We start from the raw sequence: 15,673 nt of genomic DNA, 5'->3' as shown, positions 1-15,673 counted from the left end.
AATATTCTAGCTCTGCAGTCTTTCTTGAATCCCTGATCAAGACCTCCTAGCAGTGAGCGTGTGTAGCTTGACTTAGTTTTTATTTAAAATTCTTTTGGGTGTTTGGGGTATATGCAGTTTTATTTTTGCAGTATTGCTGTTTCTTCCATTTCCTTGTGAGGCCAACAGTATCTGTACTAAGTGGTATTTGCTTAAGAAAAGAGTGAGTTGGTCCTGTGCAGTTCTGAAGGTTGTGGGGCAGTACAGCAGTAGGTGAATGTTATATTTTAAGTCACTCAAGCTAAATTGAAGAAACCTTCTAAACATTTTCTGAACTTTGTATTGGCATTCAAGTAGAGGTTCTATTGCCAGCCAGGCTGCTGAGTTCTCTGCAGTGTTTATTCACAGAGGCAGGATCCCAATACAACTCTGTAGCCAGCCTTGATCTCTCTAGACACTTTATCCTGGATTTCTTCTGCCTTTGCCCACAGTCCCACTGGCTCATTAGTATAGGTATTCTTTTGGAGTCACTCTGGCATTTTAAATTTCTCCTTGAATCTTTTCTGCAAAAGTTTCAGTCCTGACAGAGGCAAGCATTTACTTACTTAAAATGTGTTTATTTGATGGATGATACTGCACTTCAGAAAATAACTGTATTGCTAAAAGAGGCTGAGCACTGCTGACAGAATAACAAATACCTTGTCTCAGCACTGGAATATCCTTTTGTTCCTTTGACTGTTGTCTATTGCAACTTGATGAGTTTTGTCCCAGTCACACCTTACTGCTAACTGAGACAAAGGAAGGCATAATAAAGAACATCTTAAATGTCCTTATCTTTTGCATATAATGTTAGGATCTCTGCACTGCCATTTCAAACCTGCTGTAAATTTGCCAGCCCAGGTCTGAACACATGGTTCTTTCCTGATCTTTATCATAATTCATAAATCTAGGGGAGTTCCACTTGCTGACAAATAAATACCACAGGTTTTAATTACCCCCAAAGGAGAATTCAAGTGCCTTGTGTGTAATTCTGTCCTGCTTTACCTAGAAGCAGTGAAAGTAAAGTCATGGGGTATTATTTTTCCTGAGGTTTCCTTTACAGAATCACACAAGGTTGGAAGAGACCTTCGAGCTCATCGAGTCCAACTCAGCCCCAACATCTCAATTAAACCCTGGCACCCAGTGTCACATCCAGGCTTTGTTACACACACCCAGGGATGGTGACTCCACACCTCCCTGGGCAGGCCACCCCAGAATTTTATCAGTACTTTATTTAGCTTTTTGTAGGTTTTTAATTTGTAAGTTAAACAGGCTGATTTCCAAGCCTTGTTGCTGAAATAACAAAGTCCAAATTTGCTTGGTGCAGAACCTCCTCAGAACTGTCCAGCTTTAACTTCCCAGTTCCCTGCTCTCAATGAATAGTTAAGGAATGGAATAGAATTTGTGAGTGAGCACAAGCAAAGGTTTTTCTCTTCCATCTTCTCTTCATCTTTGCTGCGTGGCTGAGGTGTTTGTAAGCTGCTTTGCATCTGCCTTCCCTCCCCAGGATGCCCGTGTGAGAGCTGTGCTATTGCAGGGAGCAGCTTAAACTCATGGTGCAGGTTCAGCTCTTCCTGCCTCTGCTCATGGGAGGAGCTGTTCTGTGGTGTTGTTCTGCACACTGGACAAAACTTGAGCTCTAGAAAAAGTAAAATGCAGTGAAAACTCAGTTTCAAAAAGTCTTTTGAAGAAGCTTGGCTATGAAACTGTCCCTGATGAAAATGAAATTAATTTGTTTGTGGAAAACTGTTTTGCCCAACAGGTTTACAATACCTCAAGATCCTCCCTGTTACCTGGGAGAGAGCAACAAAATGTTGGGTTACAGAGTGTGAAAGATTCACTCAAGTAAATGTCAGACTGTTCCCTTGGGTTGTTTGTGAGATGAGGCCACACCCAGGTGCAGAAGCACAATATCACAGTAAAATGCTGTGTCTGTGGTGAAAAATAGATACTTTGATGAAGTCAAGCAGGCAAATGCCTGTCTCAGTCTGTAAGGCACGTTAGAGTGCTTGAACGTGCACAATTAATTGATTTTTAGACAATCTGTGCTAGAACCTCTAAGGTTAATTAGGTTAGGTTAGTAACTTGTTGGGCTATTACTTTTAAAAGTAACACATTTTGAACTTATTGTAACCCTTTTGAACAGGAAATACTCAGATTAAGCACAGTTAAAACAAAAAGCACAAAAAAGTGTGTGGGAATTATTCGCCTCATGAGCCTTCCCAAAATGCATACCTTTTTTAGCCAGGCTGTCCCAGTGTGACACTGCTGCCCCAAGGATCTGTAGGGAGCAGTTTGGAGGAGGTTGGGTTTTGGGGCTGTTGCTAGAGGGTGTCACGGGGCAGGGTGGTGGTACAAGTGGCACTGCTCATGTAGTCCTGCTCTCACATTGCTACGAGGGAGCAGCTTTAATTGTCTGGTTTTGAAGCTGCTGCTGCATCTCATTTTGGAAGTACAAGGTTAGAGGGCTTAATTTGGATTCTAGAGCAGTCATAATAAAACTAAATTCATCAAGCTGAACGTTAGCTCCAGCCATGCAGCCAACAAATTACGTGTTCATTACCACCCTGTGCTTGCATTGCCTGAAACCTCATCCACATCTTTGCTCTGCCTTTGTATTTTTTTTAGATGATAAAGAGTTTTTTTGCATCAGACAACTCTGCTGCATTCCTTGCTGCTCACCAAGCTCCAAGGCCATGCAAATAACTTTGCCACTATTTATCCTATCAGGCCTCTGGAGCTCAAGGAAGCCAAGCTTTGCTTGTGTTATAACTTACTCTTCCCTTACTTGTTGGGATCTTGCACCTCTTGTTGTTCCAGTGTCTGATGATAATTATCACCTTTATCATGTGCTGTGAGACCCGCTAAAAATGGGCTGTAGGAGAAAGAAATCCTCATTTTCTTCTTGCTACAAAATTCCCCTTTGGCTTCAGACTGGAAATAATAATCTGGGGACACTCTTTGCTCTGATGTAATGACTGAAAATAGGATCTGGTCTCCTCCAGCCAGATTAAGCCCTGAAAGAAGAGAATTGAAGTTAAGGCATTTAAATTTTTCTTGGTTTTGGGTAAAATGCTTCAGGAAATGGAGAAGCAATGAGGAAGATTTAACAAGTAAGTTAAAATCTTCAGTCTGCCAGCTTGGGGACTTATTAGTTTGAGTGTGGTATTTTAAGGAGTGTGTGAACTGATCAATAGTTTCTTTTGGCAGTGCTGGGAGTATGAGTAGCATTTGCAGTGATGCCCATTTGACTAATTTAGTCTGTGATTTTTTTAAAAGTTTGATTAAAAAGAATAGAAAGAATCAATTTGCAATGGCAAGCAAACCTTTGATTTTTGTGGTGAAGTGGATTTATTAAACATGTTGTAATTATCTGTATTCCCATTAACCCACTGTGACAGTCTTTTCCTGGATCTTTAGAATTTGTTCCATCCCAGCTGTAGTGGCTGCCTGAGCAGTAACTTATTATTATATGATAATTAATTAATGTTATTTAAAGCTTTGTATAAGGTAGGTATGTTTGTCCCAATGTGGCTGCTCTCTGGGAAGAATTAACAGTGAATATCCAGAGGTGAGCACTGGGATTTAAATCAGTGTCACTATTTGAGGCAAACCACAATTTGGGACATACAGCTGGAAATAATAATAATAACAGCCAAAAATAATAATAATAACAAGAGCTGTGTATGATTTATTAATACAATGATTATAATAATAATTAACTATAATAATATTAACTAAAATATAACCTGTTGTATTGTCAGGAACTGGAGGATGGGCCAAAGACAATGGATACAAAGAGAAAGAGGGGAAATTTGGATTTTATGATAAGAAATTCCTCCGTGTGAGGGTGGGCAGGCCCTGGCACAGGTGCCCAGAGCAGCTGTGGCTGCCCCTGGTTCCTGGCAGTGCCCAGGGCCAGGCTGGGCAGCGCTGGGAGCCCCTGGGACAGTGGGAGGTGTCCCTGCCATGGCAGGGCTGGCACTGGATGGATTTTCATGTCCCTTCCATGACTTAACACTCCATGGCTTTTTTTTCCTTTTTTTTTTTTGTTTTGGTTTTTTTTTTTTTTTTTGTTTTGTTTTGCTTTTGTGATTTTGTCTTCATTTCTGATTTTGGCATTTTTGTGATTTTTTTCTGATCCTTTTTTTTGGCCATTTTTAGGGGTTATCTTTTATTTTGGTCTTTTTCCGGTCTTTGGTCTTTTCTTGTCACTTCTGTGGGGCTTTTCTGTGTTTTCTTGTGAATTTTTGTTTTGTGTTACAGTCCATGATGAGGTTTTGGGGTTGTTTTTGGGGTGCTTTGGGGTGTTTTGTGTGGTTCAGTGCTGTTCCGTGTGTGTGTTACACTCCATAATGAGGTTTTGGGGTGTTTTGGGGCTAGTTTTAGGTTTTTTGGGGGCTGGTTTTTGGGGGCTGGTTTTGGGGGGCTGGTTTTGGGGCTGGTTTTGGGGTTTTTTGGAGGTTGTTTTTGGGGCTGGTTTGGGGTTGTTTTCAGGTGTTTTGGGTTGTTTTCAGGTGTTTTGGGGTGTTTTGTGTGGTTCAGTGCTGTTCCGTGTGTGTGTTACACTCCATAATGAGGTTTTGGGGTGTTTTGGGGCTAGTTTTAGGTTTTTTGGGGGCTGGTTTTTGGGGGCTGGTTTTTGGGGGCTGGTTTTGGGGGGCTGGTTTTGGGGCTGGTTTTGGGGTTTTTTGGAGGTTGTTTTTGGGGCTGGTTTGGGGTTGTTTTCAGGTGTTTTGGGTTGTTTTCAGGTGTTTTGGGGTGTTTTGAGTGCCGGCGCCCCCGGCGCGGTGCCCTCCGCCCGCCAGGGGGCGCGCGGGGCGGCGCCCTCGAGGCTCGGCGGGAGCAGCGCCGTGGGCGCCGCCGCGGCCGCTCCCCGCCCCGCCAACAACGCGCGCTCTGATTGGCCGCGCGCCCTGTGTTGTGTCCCGGCAGCCAATCGCGGCGGGAGAGGAGCTGTTGGTGTGGTACAATGGCGAGGACGACCCGGCGATAGCGGCCGCGATCGAGGAGGAGCGAGCGAGCGCCCGCAGCCGCCGGCACTCCCCGAAGGCCCGCAGAGGTACGGAGCGGCCCGGCCCGGCCCCGCCGCCGCCCGCGCGCGGGGCAGCCCGGCGGAGCGAGCCGGGCTCGGGGCCGCCGCGATCGCCCGTGGGCAGCGGGAGCTCAGCTCGGGGCCGCCGCCTTCCCTGCCCCGGAGGACGAGGCTGAGCCCGCGGCCGTCGCGGTCTCTCCTTGGGAAGCGGGAGCCGAGCCGGGGCCGCCGCCATCCTTCGCGAGGCTGAGCCCGGTCCGGGGTGCGTCAGTCCGGCCCAATGGAGGATTCCGCTCCTTTCCCTGCCGTTTTTAATTTCTTGTTGTTTCTAGGCCGATTTGCTGGTTCTGGAATTTCGCAGGCGGTGGGGATGGCTGCTCCTGGCTGACTTGGGCCGGGGAGGGAGGGTGGGACAGTTTGGGGTGGTGTAAAGGCATTATTCCCTCTGTGGATGTGTCTGTCAGCCCGGACATCCATTATTTTTTCCATTACTAATTCAGCAGCAGGGTTTTTAGACTGCGTGTGCCTCCACGCGTGGCCTTATATAACTGACATTTTGCCTAACGTTTTAGGCCAAAATCACAACAAAGCCTTCAGTTACAGGGACAAGATATAAAAAGGGAAATATTCACGTTGCAGCACAGATGTATCAATTCCTCTTGCATGGCAGCATGTACATTTTGATATTCTCTGGAGGTTACAAATGAACCGAAGAAAGATAATATTTTAAGAAACATCATTATAATTTTTTAAACTTAAAATGTAAGGCCTGATGTTACAGGTAGTGCAGTTGACTGGAACTCAGACTGGAAACAAGGTCAGATATTGAAAACAATTATTGTGTGAGTATTTTATTTGAGACTGGGGGGGGGACTGTGTGCAACACATTTATTTTGCATAGTGCTTCATGGGTTAAGGAAATACAAACTGAAATTCAAGCACTGAGTTTTATAATGAAAAAGCATATTTAGCACATATATAAGCAGCACTTGGGAAATTACAGGCTGTATTGGGGTTTTTTTTTCCTAAATCTGCATTATCTTAGCACATGGAATTTGTGTGCCTATGATTTACCTGAAAGGCTAGAAAAACAACCTGCAAGAATTTGATTATATGATAAATCAGAAAAGCCAGACAGAATAATTCCTGAGGTAATTTTTCATGGCATAGAAGTTTGATTTGCATTCATGAAGTTATAGGTAAATATACCAGTAAACTAATTTGGTTTCTGGGTTTTGATTTTGTGCTCTTTTGTAGATTTTGTGTTTTAACTGTTATGGATTTTACAGATTTTGTAGTTGGGAACAGTAAATCTTTTCCTGCTTTTTATAAACACAGGCTCCTTACCGAGGCTCACAATTAATGAATAAAAAGCAACCCAGCAAAAACCAACTCCAAGCACAATATTCATGAAGCATTTGAGAATAACCAAGAATAATCTGTTTATGGAGTTATACCCTTGTCTCATGAAGCAGAAAGACCAAATTCTTAGTATTTAATTGATTTGAATTGTTAAAGTTGCAGCTGTAAAATGACAAGGCGCTTCATTGGATATTTTGAAATTTTATAGTTTTGTTTTTCACAGGTTTCACTGGTTGTTTTTTTTTACTTTGCATTTACTCTCAGTTATTTTAGTGTTTGTAGTGACATCTGCTAATATTTGCAATTCACAGCAATCTTTTTACAAGAAATATACACCTTTTTTTTTCCTGCAGATTTGGTAGCAGTAGCTGCAGTGAGGATTCCAGAATGATTTCTACTCATATCCCTGCTTTTGTAGATTCACCTCTATCCTTGGATGGGGAAGCTTCTTAACCCTAGACTTGAGGGGTTTGGGGAAATAGAGAAAATTATGAACATGATTGAAAAGTAATTAATTTAAAATAGATAGCTCTGATTATATGATACAAAGGGGTAGGAGAAGATTTTTCGTGAATTAACTTTGTGCATGTGAAAAATTGGGAGTCAATGTAAGGTAATATTTTAACTAAATAACAATTTAAGAAACTTTCTAGAGAGGAGCTCTTCCAGAAGGTTGTGAAATTTGAATGTATTAATGACCTAAACAGATCAATAATTTTTTAAAATTTTATTTTGGCCTATGTTGCACACTGTTGTTTTACATATTGAGAACAAAATATAACCAAGTAAGAATTGTTAAATTCTAACAACTGTGAATGAGTGTGGCCTTGAACACATTTTCCAGAAAAGTAACGTGACAGTTTAATATCTTTGGAATGACAAGACATTGTTTGAGAGGTGTATTATGATTTAGTGATACAGACCACAAGTTAGTAGATAAAATAATAACTACTCCTAAATCTCTATCACTGATTTAGTGATACAGACCATGCAGTTAGTAGATAAAACTCCTAATTATTCTGTATTCAGTAAAACAAACATCCTTTTGAATTTTTAAAGCATCTTAGGTCTTATGCTTGAACAGTTTAGATATTTATCATTTGCCAGATAACCTTGTTCCTGCCATCTGTGTCATGAGCCCTTGGCAGAGGAGGTGACCATTCCACAGCTGTTGAAATGGGCTCTTTTACCCAGTCACTCAGGGGGCTCTCACTGCTGTGACCTGTTCCTGGGGCAGGAGGAATCCTGTCTCTGGGAGAAGGACAGGGTGCTCTGTGCTGAGCAGAGGCAGAGCAGGCTGGGGCTGGCTGTGGGTGAGCCAGGGCTGCCCAGGCTGGGCACACACAGTGCCCAAGGAGCCCTGGCCTTGGGCTGCCCTGTGGGCCAGTGATCCCTGACACAAGGACCATCATCTCCTTTAGGTGGATCCAGGATGGCACCTGGCATTTCCTCCAGGTTCCAATCTCCCTCCTGCATATTTTTGGCTTTGTGTTCTGCATTCAGGCTGCTTTATAGTCCCCAGGTGTTCGTGTTTGATGGCTCCTGCCTGGCTTGGCCATAGCTTTTCTTAGCTGGAATAAATCTACATCTTCCTTCTACCGTACACAGCAGCTCAGGAATCCTGGAGGAAAAAGGCAGTCACTGCATTTATTTTCATATGTTGGAGCACTGTGTGATGTTCCTGAGGTGCATTTGAGGTGTAGGAAGAAATTTAGTGGTGTAACAAGGTATTGAGAGGGATGGGAATGCACCCCTCCAAAAAGGAAAACCTGGTGAACTTGAGCTGGGTACCATCGCAGATTTCTGTCAGAGCCAAGCTGTTACTGCTGCCTTAACTACACAGTTCAGAGCCAGCAGCTGCCAGTGCATGGCCAACAATACCTGAGATTAGGGGTTTTTTTTTGTTTCTTTTGCATTTTCCAAAATTCTGTTTTGTTAAATGTTTATCATTGTTTCTCTCAGGTTGCAGTTAATGTGCTGCCTGCCAAGCTTGTAGGGAAATGTGCTCAAATGCATTAGCACAAGATCTTTCATTAATTCTCCTTCTAAGGAAATTTAAAAGAGAACAGCTTGAGTTCACTTTGCAAGCTGGATTCATATGTCCTTGAGAGAAGTAGTGTGGATTTTTATTGTGTCATCCAGGTGTTTCTTCCTTTTCCTATGACAGGAATCATTTGTAGCAGTGGGCAGTAACATCAACAGAGTGTTTCCTTTAGAGCACTTGAAGCCTCTGGCTTCAGACTCTCTTTCTGGAAAAAAGTAACTTTTCAGTAGCTAGAGTATTTCTTTTAAGGAAAAGATGGTCATTAATGGATTGTCATACATAAAGATATCCAGTGTTTTTATCAGGCTGCAGTCTGCTTTAAGGTGCTGCATAGGCTCCAGAGTGTGATCAAACAAGGCTAAAATCTCATTTCTGTTGTGGATTATGTGGCAGATCAAAAGTCTGCTTTTGAAGGAAGAAAGATCCTGATGTTACTGAGGATGAAAGCTTGTCTCGCTACATGCCTGGGAGTAATTCCTCTAAAGCAGCCTTTTTTGGGGGGAGAAGAGGACAGTGTTTTCTGTTTCCTGTGCTTGTTTGTGTCTCTGGAGGTGCTCTGGCCCTCGCTGTGTTCCCCTCATGCCCAGCAGGCCTGGGGCTCCTCAGTGGGTGCTGCAGGAGCTCCTGGGAGCTGCACTGGTGCCATCAGGCTCTTGATGGGGGGAAAAACTTCAATTTCATTCTTCCAGAAGCATATGCTGCATAATGCAGCAGGAGAGGGTTGTGAAACCAAATGACCTCTCAGCCGCAGTTGTGTCAACTCCTGAAATATTTTGCTATTGTAGTGCAGGCAGAGCACCTGCACCAGGGTCACCTGTGTCATGGGCAGCCCCTGGTGATTGTTCAGTGTGGTTTAAAATCTCAAACCATTGCTAATAAATCTTTAAAGCTTTGTTACCTTAAATGGTTCTATTACTAATGTTGCTGCTTCCCATAGTTCTTACTGGGCTTCAGGCAGAACATGAACTCTGGGGGTGCTGGTAATAACTAACAGTGACCCAGAGGCAATGTGAGGTGAAGGTGGGTGAATTAAGAATCAGTTATTGGCTGTTACAAATAATTCTTGTGCCTTGGTTTATATCAGGCTGAATGCAAAGTGCAACTTCTGCTTCCCACATGTAAATAAACTCTTGTCATCCTAAAAGTTACAGTGTTTTTTCTCTTGTCTGAAAGTGTGACTGTTGCTGAAACAGTGTCACATTGCTGCTGGGGAGCAGGAACTTGTAGGGATGAAATGAGCAGGTGAAATTCTGTGATAGTAGAAATCCTTGCAGTTATTCTTTTTTTGTTAATAATTTCTTAGGCATTGTCATATAGTTCCAAATAATCAGCTGTATGTGACAGTGCCATAAATATGCATCCTGTTTATAAAAGGTAGGCCTTGGATTGCCATCTGGATGTTATCCCAAATGGAAATCATGGTCAAATGATGCTGTGATTGTCTGCTTTTTTAAGTTACACAAATTTATTAGGTTTGTACTTGGGCTAAGTTTCAAAGTTTGTTTCTAAACAGAAAAGAGCTTGTGAGAAAAATGATTTTGTATGAGTTGGAATGTAGCTTGTAGAGGGATGTGTAAGTTGTGCATTTATAGCAAGGATATCATGAAATGATATTGTTACCTAAGTCTATTTCCAATAAATGTAATGAAAAACTCAGGAGCTCAGGGCTTCAAAATTACCTGACCAATGACTGGGAAAAGACAAGGGAGGAAGGAAGAACTTATCAAGCTCATCTGGAACAAAGTCTTAAAATGGAATTGACTTTGATTTCCCCACATCACATTGATTTGCAATAAAGTTTATACACCTCCAGTTCAGAAGCACCATTTGGGATGTCAGGGGGCCCTATCTCTCCTAGAAGCATCTGTCTGGAGAGTAACTCATACATTTGAGGTCTTCTAAGCAGTGCAAGTTTTCTTTTAACCCCCATAAATGGGGGCCTTTGAAAGGGAAACTTGTGTTACTTTAAATTTCCATCTTCACCTCTCCAGCAGTGCCCCCAGTTCCTAGGACAGCTGCTCTGTGCTTGCAGAACAGCCAAGTGAAATTGGGGTCACTCATTCCAGCCTGTGGATTTAAGAATGGGAGAAAATAAGACAAATTTCCATCTTCACCTCTCCAGCAGTGCCCCCAGTTCCTAGGACAGCTGCTCTGTGCTTGCAGAACAGCCAAGTGAAATTGGGGTCACTCATTCCAGCCTTGCTCCTGCCTGTGGATTTAAGAATGGGAATTCATTTCAGGAATTAAAAAATTAATTACCTGTATTTAAGAAAATAAAAGAATTCATCCCTGAATTGCCTGTGTTGGCCCCTTAAACTCTGTGTTTCTAAGTATAAACTTTTGGAAGTACTGCAAGCACCTTGCACACACTGTTACTTTATCTCTGTGGGGTTTTTGTGTTTGACTTAAAATAACAATCTGGCCTTCATGGTTGTTACAAGTTGTATTTCCAGCCACTAAGTTAGTTGCTTAAAGCAGATGTGTGTAGTTACCTAACAGAATAGAATAAAAGTTCTTTGGTTGTTTGGTAACTCAGATTTTAAAGCATTCTGTATTTTTTTCATACTTTTGCATTTTTAGTCACACTTCCTTAGACTGCTTTTCTCAAGTTAAAAAAGTAAAATATATCTAGACCACAGTTGTGGCATTTCCCAGCAAATCTGGTGATGCTGTCTTCAGTTACATAATCCACAGTGGGAAGTGAAATAAGGCACCAGGCAGCTTTCTATTATTAATCAATTTTTTTTCTGTCAGTTGATCAGGATTGGCTTTGAGGAAGGAGTGACCTGGAAGAAAAGCTTGATGTTTCACTGCTATTTTTAAAAAATAATCTGCTGCATTTGGAAATTATTCTCCTCCTTGCTTAGTAAATACTGTTTTGATTTTCCTGAAAATAAGTTACTCAGTTGCTATTGAAATATTGCTTTCCTTGTAGAAATATTTATTGTATTGGGATTTTCCAGGACTTTCTTAGACCATTTTCTTCTGACTCATAGAATTGTTTAAACACTTCTGTGTAGAAGATGTGGAGAAAATTTGGTGATTGCTTTTTTAGGGAAGAGCTTTGAGATAGTTTTGGAGGATTTGTTCCAAAATAGGAAGGGGATGAATTGCTGCACAGTAGAATAGGTGCTGTTTTCCAGAGAGAAACAGGTACTTTTGTTTTCTATTCCTTCAATTATTCAGTGATTTAGAGTTGACCTGTTGCTTATAGAATATAAGAGAACAAACTCAGTGAGCTTCTGACTGCCTCACATCCCAGTAAATCTGGGTGACTTTTGCTCACATAATAATATCCTTTCTTGAATAATCCTTTCTTGAATTGCTTTGTGTTCCCTCACATTAAGCCAAGGCTTCAGTGTTGCTCTTTCTGTGGTTTCCTGACCCTCCTGTGCAATCTCCCACTTTGGTGTTTGTTTCCCAATTGGAGGTTCTGGGGATTAGTGGATGCAAGTGGATTTTCAGTGTATTTTTCTTTTATTTGCCTCCTGCTTGAACCATCTTTTTATTTAGGGAGGGCTTTAATTTCTTGTAGTAAGAATCTTGTGTAGCTCTTAATAATTTCTGTTGCCTTTCTTTGGATTTTTTTTAATGCATCACCTTTTCAAAACCATTTGATCAGAATTAATGTGAATAATATTGTATCATTAACTGTACTGAACTTTTTTATTGCAATTTACCATAATTTTGCATTGACCATTTATTTTACTTGCATTATTTACAGGGAATGTCTTATACTGAGGTGTTACCTGCAGATGCCCTGTGTAATTTATTATGCAGTGGTGAACAAGCACATTTAACTTCAGGAGTGTGCACACAAAGTTTTGATAGCTGGTTTATTCACTGAAGACATGCAGGCTCCATTTGAGTGTGTTGCTGGAGCTCTTTCCTTTAATTGAAGGTAACTTGTGTTTGTCAGCTCTCTGAAGATTCTCACATTGCTGCATTACAAACCTGCAAAATAGCAAAGAAAGTTTATATTTATTTATTAACTGTTTTGTATATTTTTCAAATGAAAGAAAAGGAAAACCATTTGTAAGACTAGAGTCTATTTATTTTTTTAAATCTGTCAATTTGTTTTGTCATTGCTGCCAAGAGCCTTACACAGATTGACAGGAATGACTGTTCTGAAGAATTCTACACTTGCTGTGTTGAGTTCCTCAAGGAAATGTTACAGCAGACTGATTTTCTGCCTGGGTTTATTACCAGTTATTGAAACAAGACTCAGTGGCATTTGTCGCTAAGAAATTAGGCAATGTCTGACCATTTTCTAGAAGTATTTACTTGCCTTTTATACACTTTTCCCCTGGAAAATCACAATATTTATTTGGATCACCAGTGCCTGGGAGTTATTTAGGGTGAAGCTTTCTGAGCACTTAGGAGCTTACCAGCTGTTAAGAGTTAATTCTGTTGTTACACTTTGTTAGCAGAATTCTGTGAGAGCTTTTGATTGACTATGATTAATGCTGCAGAACTTCAGAGAGGCACTGTTATTAATGTGCTGATTGACATAAAATTATTCTAGTGAGACTATTATAATAGCTGAAAATCCATCATCTTGATCATTATTGCTGCAAAATGCCATGGAAATGAGTAGTCAGCTATACATTATTCTAACTCTTGTTGAGAGTCAGATGCCTCACTCGAGTCTCCTCAGATACAGATCTCGTTTTGTTTGGCAGTCCATCAGAAACAATGTGACTGTTGAATGGGAAAGGCCTGCTGTTTGTAAAAGTGACTTGATTCATACAAATTTGGGAGCATTTTCTCAGGCATCACCATTATTGAGGGCTGAGTCCAATGCAAACTTCCCCATGTTGCTGCCAGTAAAACTTCAGACTGAGCTGTGGGTAAAGCAGCTCAGTGCAGTGATAGCTGCCCTGTCCAGCTGGGGATTGGGATCACAGTGTTCAAACAGCACCTTTGCCATAGTTGGATCCTCAGCCAGGTCTTGAGAGGTGCCTTGGGCTTTTCCCAAGGAGTAGGTTTTACAAATGGCAGTGAGTTGAGGAAAAGATGGACTTTCTGCAAAGTGTTCCCTTTCAAGCTGCAGGTACAGAGCAGCGAGTCCAGCGTTTCTGATCTTACAGACCCTTGTCAGGGATTGCAAAAGCAAAGTGGACTTTGTGCTGAAGCTTAGCTCACAGCTCAAATCCTGAACTGTTGGGTGTCACCCTCTGCTCTCCCCACTCAGATACCAGAGCTGGTTTTATTTTCTGGTTCCTTGCCTGCTTATTAAATTGCCCAAGTTCTGTTACAGAGACATTTTATTTCTGTGGTCTGTTTTAGTTGATGTTTTGTACTATAAACAGGTGTGTGCAAAAATCTTCTAGTTTTAATCCATTTAGGTCACATTGGACTTTCATCTTGCACGTAGCAGTTAACTGAGCAGAAGACAAGTACATTTGTGCTCTGAGATTTGTTTTCACTGATTGAAAAATGGAAGAAGTTGCTGTTCCGTGTAATAACTTCATGAGCCTGTGACCTTTCTTGCTGTCACAAATTAAGCACATAGCAACTTGCTCTTGTCTGGTTTGGGGCATATTATAAATTTAGAACTTCTGTTGTTGGTCTTGTTAACATGAGCACCAACTGTTGCTGTTGTCCTGTAGCACAGTCCTTTTGAGAAATGGACTGATTGGGCAACTGGAGGATTACAGTTCCTTTGGAAATAGAATTCAGTGTATCTCATGTTATCAGAGAAGGCTGACAAGCGTTTCTCTAAGAAAGTATCAGTGGCTGTGCCTGAAATGAATGAAGCATTTGTTTCACCAAGGAATTGAAGCAAATCTTCCACAATTTCCCAGCAGATAAAAACAAATTGGTGACTATATTGTACATTAAAATGATGAGTTTACACAGTAATATTTATCCTCATTTATCTACTTCTGTAAAGGACCTGCTGTGATATTCTGCCATATGACCTTGGGTTGGTCACTCTGAAGCTGGAAGGAGATGAGTCTTTCCAAATTTAACAGATACAGAGAAGCGAGTTTTCATGCTGCGTATGTTTTAACAGGAGCTGGTTATTAACAATTAATGTTCTTTGTTGGAGACCCAGTTGAGAAGATGCTGTAATATTTTTAATGGGGACTGGTAGAAAACCACTGCATGCCTACCAGTACTGAAAAGGTTGTACTGAAGAAATATAATAAGGTTAAAGGAAAGAAATTTGAAAGTGGATGTTAAAGAGTGGGTGAAATACATTGTAAAACACAGAGGGGTGATTTTACTGGGAGTACTTGGAGAAAGATTTTTAAGAAGTGCCATGTTGCAGATGTGGTAAACATAAATGACATGACAAATTTGAATAAAATGAATAACAGAACAAATCTGAGTGACTGGCAATGAAAACATTGAGTGTGACCATGTGCAGTTGTGAGGGGTTTAATTTCATCCACGGGAGCTTTAGCACGGTGGCAGCACTGTCCAGATCCTGCCTCTGTGAGAGGCTTTGCTCTTGTTTCCTCAGCAGTGGGGACTCCTGTTACATAATCCTGGGGCTCCTGCTGGACACAAAGGCTGCCCTGTTCCTGGGATTGTGGCCTTTGTACAGCTGTGCTCTCCAGGCAAAGGCAGCGCCCCTCTTCAGGGAAATGTTTGCATCAGTGGTTTGGGTTTGGTTTTCCATGCAGTGACAGCTTTTCATTGTGGCATAGAGAGGCAAAATTGCTCTAGACACCACCTTGATCAGCTGTGTGAGAAGGGCTTTTGGGTCTGCAGTGGACTCAAAACTCCTTTTTTCCTATTCTTTTTTTTTTTTAATGTCACTTATTTGTGTGATAGCTGCTGGATTGGAACATACCTGGTTTGTCAAAGAGCAGAATGGAATGGCAGGTAAAGGCCTGAGTAGATACTTTGGAAGATAACTTAGCCAAAACCACAGATATTTCTGATGTAATCCTCTCAAATGTTCAGTGATCCAAATGGGGCCATGACAAATATTTTGGTTTCTTTTTACAGATGAAGGCAGACTGATCCAGTAGTGCTCCTTTTAAACTTGCTGGTACAAGTAGTTAGTGAGGGCCTTCATTTGTATTACCTTTAAATGCTGCTGTCAATATAGGTGGTATTTCTAATTATCTGAGAGTAACTTCATTTCCCAGACATTTTGGAGCAAGCTCTAGTGACTGCAAGCAACATTTTCAGGGCTTAGATAAAAGCTCTGATTGGTTAAAGCAGAGATTTAAATTTAGACATTGTCTGTATTAAAT

General features: G+C 41.4%; 1 protein-coding gene across 3 annotated transcripts in view; it reads left to right on the top strand.

Annotated features, from left to right (window-relative positions):
- PRDM2 (PR/SET domain 2) overlaps positions 1-15,673 on the top strand; it is a 65,871-nt gene that overhangs the window by 19,301 nt on the left and 30,897 nt on the right. For all 3 annotated transcript variants that reach the window (XM_039727549.1, XM_039727548.1, XM_039727547.1), the window contains exon 6: positions 4,954-5,080. In XM_039727549.1, the coding sequence (XP_039583483.1) occupies positions 4,954-5,080 (127 nt within the window). The remainder of the gene's footprint in view (positions 1-4,953; positions 5,081-15,673) is intronic.

Source organism: Passer montanus, unplaced genomic scaffold (assembly GCF_014805655.1).
Source record: "Passer montanus isolate IOZ18808 unplaced genomic scaffold, ASM1480565v1 scaffold62, whole genome shotgun sequence".
Lineage (NCBI taxonomy): Eukaryota > Metazoa > Chordata > Aves > Passeriformes > Passeridae > Passer > Passer montanus.
Note: the sequence above shows the minus strand (reverse complement) of the source record. Positions and strands in the feature narration are given on the sequence as shown.